This window comes from Crocodylus porosus, unplaced genomic scaffold, assembly GCF_001723895.1.
Source record: "Crocodylus porosus isolate Cpor-Errol unplaced genomic scaffold, CroPor_comp1, whole genome shotgun sequence".
In the NCBI taxonomy this organism is placed as follows: domain Eukaryota; kingdom Metazoa; phylum Chordata; order Crocodylia; family Crocodylidae; genus Crocodylus; species Crocodylus porosus.
This window is the reverse complement of record NW_017728909.1, coordinates 52489951-52499133: the sequence shown is the minus strand read 5'-3', so window position 1 is coordinate 52499133 and position 9183 is coordinate 52489951. Positions and strand designations below refer to the sequence as shown.

The following is a 9183-nucleotide window of genomic DNA, read 5'->3' as shown; positions in this document are numbered from 1 at the left end:
TGGGGGGTGTCTGGGGGGCTTCAGGGGAGCGGCGGGCTTTCACCCGCACAACTCTCCCCACTCCGGAGCCTAACTGGACTTCTGAAGCCCAATGAGCTCTGTAGATAAATTAGAACAAATATTGGCAGACTCAACATCTGTTTTTCTTAATAAAATGTTCATGTCAAAAAGCTCAAGGAAAATGCTTTTAAACACAGGAGGCTGATCAGTTAGAGATACTGCACATCCATGACAAAACCAGAGTTTGAACTCTGGTCTCACGACACTTCAGAGTGAAAACTAGGTCCTGAAAAGCGCAAGCAAAACACCCATTTCTGTAAAATAATAAACTTTTAAAGAGTATCACACACTAAGCATAGCAATGCATGGCAAGTAGGAATCCTGGCAATCATTACATACAAAATACCAATGGAAAAACATACAATTACCATCAAACAAAAAAAATGTTTCCTGAAATATGACTTGATGCATAAGCAAGGGTGGAAAAGAAGGGTAATTTGCAAAGAATCTGTATTAACATTTGGGGGGGGGGGGCACTGAAACATTCTATTTCCTGCTAAGATAAGCACATGCATTCTAAATTAGTGATGGGAATGAGGTAAATGATGACTATACCAAACCTCCATTATTTAGTCTCCCTTTAAAAACAACCCTGGGAACATCTAATCATGGTTAAACAGAAAGATTTATGAAGTCATAAACCCATTTAATTGATGTTTATGGCACATAGAAAAAACCCTGACAGATTCAGCAGTAATATTATCGAGCCTTGAATGATACACAGTCTTCCCTAAAGGTACAGAAAGGAGCCAATTCAAACAGTCATTGATCTTGACTCAATTTCTTCCTTCCCCAAAGGAGTTAAACAATTATATTAGATCTTCCAATAAAAAAATAAAGGCCCCACCATGTATTTTAGAACGCTAACATAATCATACAGAATTTTTTTGTGGTAGCAAATATGAACAGGAATGAAAAAGGCTAATAAAGCAAATACATTAACTGAAAGTTTTTATAAAAGGTCATGTTCACAGTTATGGGAGAAAAATGAACATTTCTGTTAAAAGGATAAAGAAATACCACAAAGCACCTGGTTCTTTATTTGTCCTTATAAAAGCTAACTAGGAATATCAATTTCAAATACTTTCTGAACGATGTACCTGTGATGTCAAGCGCTTCTCTTGCATAAAAATCAGTAATCAGCTGGAAAGCATGGCTGTATTCAAAATGAACGTTTTTCATTCTTTCTATTCGAATTCGGTCATCTTGTAAACTGCAGAAAAAAGAAAAAGAAAAGAAAAATCACTTCTTGGTTCTCAATTCTTAAATGCCCTTTTAAAGAAGACTAAAGGAAGCTACCATATTCAGAGCACTTGATTTTCTTTCCATTCTTTTCACTGTTAAGCTAATGGATAAAGCTTTCCCTCCATAGAATACATACTCCATGTTATTAATGCACTAGTCCCAGATGTGATTACATAAAAATGATTCCTTCTTATTCCATACACCAATTGTTTGAGAGTTTCTAAAACTGTATCTGCTGAACTAGAGATAAAAATCAATGCTCAGTATCTTTTGCCTCTATTAGCCCTGCAGAGTTGACACCGTTAGGATGGATCTGTAGTTAAATCTATAGGCCTCTACTCCCATCATTCTCCTCCTTCATCTGCTTGGGCTTCTGACACCAACTCTTTCCCCCACACTTGAAATTCTGCACCACTGGCATTCATAATGCCGTCTTCTTGTGCTTTTTCCTACTTCTCCAGTTATTCAGTCACTGCCTTTTTGATGTGCTTCCCTCTTAAATGCTAATCAGCCCTGTGCCTCTCTCTACTCCCACCCTTTATTTCCTTGAACAAGTATAGTTTCCAAAGAAAAACTGATCTGTACTTCCTTGAAAATTACCATTCAGTAATCTCTCTAAAGGTGTTGTAATTGGTATTTCCCCCTGCTCACACTTTGAGAACCACATCTGTCAGTCACTAGCAACAGGAGAATCACCAGCCTTCTCAAGCTCCCCACTGGTAAAATAACTTCCATAGACAATGTAATTCAATTCTACTTTCCTAAATTACACAAGAATGTAGGACTGAGAGGGACCTCCTGGGTCAATGAATGTAATCCTCTAATATCCAAGGGAATGTGGTTATATACATCCTTTCATGAATTTATCAAGCTTCATCTTGAAATCAGGCAGGGTTTTTACTTGAAGTGATCCTGCTGAAAGACTGTTTAAAATCTTACTCCTTGGATAGTCACAGACATTTTGATTTTTAACTTAATATTATTTAAGACTGATTTTCACTCATTTGTCCTTGTGTCCTTTATTTTAAATTGTTCTTATCCCTCTATAATGGTTACCCTAGAATATACCTGCCTGCAATATGTTAGCATTTTGCCTTCCTAAGCAAATCACCACAGTATCCTATTTTGCACTTGTTACAGTGACTTCTCTCTTTACTGAATGATCAAAATGGAACACAGTATTTTACGTATTACTTTATCAGTGCCTTGTACTATATCTGTAATACTCAGAATCATAAAAAGTAGGGCTGGAAGGGACCTTGGGAGGCACCAGTCTAGCCCCCTGTTCAAGACAGGATCATCTCTGACTAAACCATTCCAGTTAAGAGTCTGTCTAACCAGATTTTGAAAATGTCAAAGGATGGAGACTCTACAACCTCTCTAGGTAACCTTTTCTAATACTTACCCATGTGCATAATAAGAAAATTCTTCCTAATGTCCAACCTAAATTTCACCTGCTGCAACTTGAAGCCACAGATCCTACACAGTCCTGCCCCATGCAGCCCAGGAAACAGCCAGTCTCCTTCCCTCTATAATCATCCTTCAGATGATTTGAAGACTTACCAAATCTCCCACTCAGTCTTCTCTTCTAAAGATTAAATCACCCTAGCTCTTTCAGCCTGTCTTCGTAAGTCACGGTTTCCCTCAACCCTAATCATTTCTGTTGTTCTAAACTGGACTTTTTCTAATCCAGCCACATCCTTCTTGAAGTGTGGGGCTCAAAACCAGACTCAGTATTCTAGATAAGGCATCTACAAATAGAGCAGAAGGATTACTTCCCTTGATTAGCATGTAATACTTCTACCAATACAACGTAGCATGCTACTGGCCTTTTTTGCAACAAGATCACACTGTTGACTTACACTCAGCTAGTGGTTAACAGTAACCCCCCACATCCTTCTCTGCAGTACTTCAACCTAACCTATTATCCCCCAGGCTGTATTAGTGTATGCTATTATTCTCTTCTAAGAGCAGGACCTTGAATTTGTTGAATTTAATCTGACTGATTGTGGACCATTCTCCAGTTTTTTTCAGGTCACTGTAAATCCTGTTACAAAATCATAGAAAATTAAGGTTGGAAGGGACCTCACGAGGTCATCTATTCCAACCCCCTTCCCAAAGCAGGACCATCCCCAACTAGATCATCTCAGACATTCTGTCTTCTAGACTGTCTGCAACTCCATCCAACTTGGTGCCATCCACAAGTGTACTAAGCATGCACTCATTCCCGTCATTCTTATCATTAAGGAAGATGTTGAACAATACCAGACCCAGGACAGATTCCTGGGGAACTCAACTTGATACCTCCTTTCACCTAGACTTTGAGCCATTAATGACTACTTGTTAAGCATTATTATCCAATCAGTTTTGTATTCACCTTACAGTACTTCTGTCTATCTGTATTTCTTTAGTTTATTAATAAGAATGTCATGGAAGCCTGTGTCAAAAGCCTTGCTAAAATCAAGGTACATCACATCTACTGCTTTCTTCCTGTCACCTTGTCACAGAATGAAATTAAGTTGATCAGGCATGACTTGCTGGCTGTTCCTGATACTTCCTTAACTCTACTCATAATATCTTGCCTAAGATCACATTGGTCACACATAGCTACATCACATAGGTGGCTCAGTCTTCTAGTGTTAAACTAATACACATGTATTTTTCCAGCATTTATCTTCTACCAAATGAGCTCATAGCCTCCAGCAGAACTTAAGTCTTTTGCATTTTACGTCCTTAATTTCCCTCACATTTCTTTACTTCAGTCCTCAAACTCAGGCACCTCCTCCATTATCCTGTTCTGATCCTCTCTGTATTGATGAGCCCTTTCAACTTTGGGTTAAAACAGTTTAGTAGAGTAGTCCAAATTTAAGCCCTTGGGGGTATCATATACCTTAGGGGCTGCACCAACTGAACCACAGAACACCAGGCCATATGGACACTACTGCTAAACTGCACAAACACACAAATACAATCCCTTGACTCCCCACAGCCCCACTGCAATGTGGGTGCATGAGCATGATTTCCCATGCCCACTGCTGCAACTTGTGCCCTTGCAGGTACCCCCCACCTTTGAACCATGCAGGTGCTATTTCTCACACACCACTTCATTCCCTCGCCTCTCATGTGTAGACCCATAGTCACCCTCAGCTCCTCGTGTTGTGTTATGCTGCCTGGCCTCTCTGGATTGGAGGCTAGAAGTGCTAGCTGGAAAAGGGAGGGAAAACCAGAGGCTCATGCTGCTGTTGCAACCAGAGTGATGGAGGAAGTAATAACCAGGCAGAAGCCAGGGGGCTGCAACTTAATCCCTTGTAAGCAACATGTGACCCATGGGCCACCAGTGGGACAACCCTGAACTTAGGATCACTAATGAAAATGTTAAACAAAATGAGTGCCCTAGACTAGTCTTTTAAAAATTATACTAGTGACCTCTAATTCCAGCTCTGCTCTGAATAATGCATTTGTCTCAATGGTGAGCTGGATCTGTGACTTTTCTATGGCAGTGTTTCCCAACCTTTTTTACCCCACAGCACACTTACCTAAATAAATAAGCACCGCGGCACACTGGATGCGGGGGACAGGGGGGAAGAGGGTGGCACACGTCCAGCCAGACACCAACCGGGAAGGGAAGGGGGGTGTGCACAGCCAGCCGGATGACATTTTGGGCTGGAGCCACGCTCCCCATCTGCCTGTCCTCAGCAGCAGCAGGCGGGGAGCATGGCTCCAGCCCAAAATGCCACAGCACACCTGGACATGCCCGACAGCACAACAGTGTACTGCAGCATACCGGTTAGGAAACACTGCTCTATGGTTTAGTTCATGTATGTGCACATCCAGAACTATATCCATCTCTATGTTTGCCTTTTTTTTAATGAGAAAAAAAATGTTCAAAAACAGGTAAGAATATTTTCTTTTTCGCCTAAGGCAAATGTTATTTCTACCTTAACCTTATAGATAGCTCCAGAGAGCAAGGTAAAAAATCAAGTGCTTGTGGTTACAGTCAAGGCCGTCCCTGGGGGGAGGTGGGGGTTGCGAATCAGGGTGACCACCCCAGGCCCTACACTTTGGGGGCTCTGCAGTCAGTGCTGTATAGGCGCTGCTGAGAGCTGCTGGCTCTGCCACCAGTGCTGGCTCCGGTCGCTCACCAACCCACCCCCAGGTTGATATGCCCTGGGCCACACACACCTCTAGAGACGGCTCTGGTTACAGTTAAGAGAAAAAAAAGCTGTAATGCATCTGCAGAACAGAAGAACTTTGTGAGGACAGTAAAAGAGGAATGCTTCAGGAACAAGTCCAAAATATCTACCCTAACAGAGGCAAGGCCCAGCTCTGCTGTCCTTCACCCTCTGAGGTTAGAGTAGGACAGAAACCCAGTTACAACATTCTAATATAGTATATAATATGTTGGATGATTTAATTCATACTGTGGCTTTCCCATGCCTTTTTGAAACTGGGAATGGATAAAATGGTTCCCTGGTAGTGTTGGAGTGACGTTGCAGCCATGATGGTCCACAAATCATGTAAAAGGCAAGAATTTTCTTTAGGGTAATCTTTTACTGGATCACCTGCATTGTTGGAATAGTTATTCAACTTTCAAAAAGGCTTTCTCATTCAAAAACTTGCCTAAGTCTGTCCCAAGCATGCAGTTATGTACTGCCTACAAAACTCGCCTGTGTCTCGCATAAAGTTATTCCTCAAAATGTTTACATAGTTCAGCTGAGGTTCCATTCTGGCCAATATCCAGTGGCCATGCTTGAGCAAAGTTGTAAGTGGATCTTTGCTCGCAAACAAAATGCTAGGTACCAAACAGGGACCTAATTCCAGAGAGGGCCCTGTGAGACACTTGCATATAGTTCTGAGGCGACAAAGCAGATACCGACTCTGACTTCATCCCAGCTACCACGTGCAAAAAAAGCATTTTCTCCCATTGCTCTGGGTGGGCAGCTTCAATTTGCCAGATGACCCATGCTCCTTCCAAAGCTATCTGGCAAGAGACAAGCTTATAAACTGATTTTTCCAACTCCGGTGAATTGCTTACTTTTTTCACTGAACTGATTTGTCTGATCCCAAAGAACAAAGCTCCATGTTCCTGTATGAAATATTTAAAACACTTTTTCAGTTCTTTCTTCCTTATTAACACAAGGCATTTTTAGCTTGAGAGGCACTATGCATGCAATACTTACTATCCACCCATTTTAACATTCCTTATAGATTTCATAGACATTAGGGCTGGAAGGGACCTCAGAAGATCTTTGAGTCCAGCCCCCTGCTCCAGGGGCAGGAAGTTAGCAGGGGCCATAGGATCCCGGCAAGATAAACACCCAAATGTCTCTTGAAGACATTCAAAGTAGGTGCTTGAACCACCTTCGGTGGCAGTCTATTCCAGACCTTGGGGGCTCAGACAGTAAAGGCCTATGGAAGCACTGTGTCACACAATGGTTTATATTTGCTTGTTTATCTACTTCCAATTACCATAGTGCTATTTCTGAGTTTATTTGTCCAAAAGAAAGAAACAAAACAATACCGTCCTGGACTTGGCTGCTTGCAAAGGGCCTTCATGATAAAAAGCCCACTCTTCTGGGTGAGTCCCCCCCACTTAGAAATAAAATCTGCTTGCTTGAGAAAGTAGCCATGTTTCCCTTCAATAGTGATACCAAGTTAAACCTTGACTGGTCCATAGTGAAAAACTGTCCAGCCTTATAAAATGGTGAAACAGTAGGCCAGACACAGAAGAGATATTAGGCAGTAAGGGGCCTCTAAGGGAAGACCAAATCAAAGAATTTCCTTCCAAAAGAAGGGAGCTCAAAGGGTATGCCTGCCTAGCACATCTATACCGTAGGCCTTTTGCATGGATCTGTCATGCTACATTATGTAAAGGAAGCCTTCTGCTCCACTGTACTCCGTGAAGGGGACTGCAGGAATCAGGTACTGATAATTTCATCTCATTGCGCTCCATGATGGTGATCACAGATTTTCATATTCAATTAATTTTTCCTTCTGGAATCCATCTTCAAAAACTGTTTTGGGGATGCATGAAAGAGGAGCAAAAACAACTGGATTCAGAGATTACTTTAAGAATATTTCAAGAGGTTAGCAAAATCCATGTCTTTAAAGAGCTTAATCTTGACATATGATTGGGGTTAGTAGGTGTGTAACAGAAAGTAACTTCTTTTTGCATGCTCTCATAGCCAGAAAGCAAAAGATCTTCTTTCTGCATCAGACTACAGATTCCTGATCGCAAAGATCATCTACTTATTGCTCATCTAGTGAAATAATAATTCTCTTCATATGAAATGATCTCAATCCTGTATATATTAAGACTGCTAGAAAGATCACCAGTTTATTTTGAGGTATCTCAGATTTAACTGAATGTTCCTATTACACACTCAATCTCCAGGCCAACTAGGATCTACCCCCACCCCCAAGGCACATGCACACATTTTTTTCAACAAACTGATGGGTTTGACAGGTGATCACTTTGCATTTTTTAACTACTGACAATAATACAGCAAGACATTATCTTTCCTTCTTGTTCTTTTAGTTTGCTCCAGTCTTCACTAATTTCAGCTCTACTGTAGTTGTCACTTTTGCTACTGACGACCCTCTGGATTAAGCGCCCTACTTCAGCATCTGTGGCTACTATAGCAGTTTGCAAGATACCAATCCTAGTAGTAAATTTGTCTCCATATGATGAATGCTACCTGGAACATAGTACAGCACAAGCCTTTGAATGAAATCTTACATGACAGTTGGTCTTGTTGGCTTGCCTGTAGGTAGGCAGAATTAAAAAAAAGAAAAATGTTTTTTAAAAAGGAATTTATTTTTATGCTCTGTTGATTATGATGTTTTCATAATTTTTACTTTTTGAACAGTGAAGTTTAGCACAGCCTGGAGAAATCATTTCTTGGAAAGAAATTCAACATAAGGTCTCCAGCACACATAGGCCCTACTCCCTGTACTGATCTTTTAGAAAAAAGATAGAGAAAAATATTCTGTTGACAATACGAGAAATACCTCAAGACACAGCAGACAGTGCTTTTTTAAAGAGCTTTTGGATACCTAGAATATGAATGCTACACTATTGTTGATAACATATACCTGTAACCATGCTGAAATTTTATTTAAAGCTCAAAAATATGCTAATTTATTAATTCAGCATACTGGCAAATGCTAATATTTACTAAGACACCACAAAAACATATTAGTTGCTGTGATAGTAGAAATTAAGACGCCATAATAGATGCACAACAAATAGAACACAGAAATAGTTTTCCAGTAGGATGACAGATCAATTTGAAATACCCAAAAACTACATACAGTTTTCTTCAATGTCTTTAACATGCCCCTGCTACTCAACACAAAACAAAGCATACTAAAAACAGTTCAAAAATAAAAAAAAGAACACACCAAGAATCAGGCTTTTCTTCAAGTAAAGCTGCAGACCACTTGACCTACATACACTCTTTTTAATCATGAACTCTACTTAGCCAGGTTTATACTTGTGCGTCTTGCTATTGCTTCTTAGAAAAACAAATACACACAAATTACAGCTTTTAGTTTATTTTATTTTCCAGCTACAATGCATACAGTAATTTTTTCCATGTGATACATAATGTACAATTCAAAATAGTTATAGGTATGCAAGACAACAGTCCTAATCCAAAACAACTTTGTTCTCTTAACATCTGTTAAACAGTATGCCCACAGGCTCAGCTTCACAATGTTTTTAATATGCAGTCCATCCCAAATATATGTTCAAATAAAATTATTTTGATATTTTATGTTTTACCAATAGATGGCTGGATGCTATGCATACTTTTTATTATTATTAAAAAACAGCTTCCATACAATGCCAAAAACTTGAGGTTTTGTTTTTTTTCA

General features: G+C 40.1%; 1 protein-coding gene across 1 annotated transcript in view; it reads right to left on the bottom strand.

The window, feature by feature from the left end:
• The window catches only part of MSH3 (mutS homolog 3), a 217380-nt gene that overhangs the window by 146545 nt on the left and 61652 nt on the right, over positions 1-9183 (bottom strand). The window contains exon 8 of the mRNA XM_019532309.1: positions 1161-1273. Within this exon, the coding sequence (XP_019387854.1) occupies positions 1161-1273 (113 nt within the window). The remainder of the gene's footprint in view (positions 1-1160; positions 1274-9183) is intronic.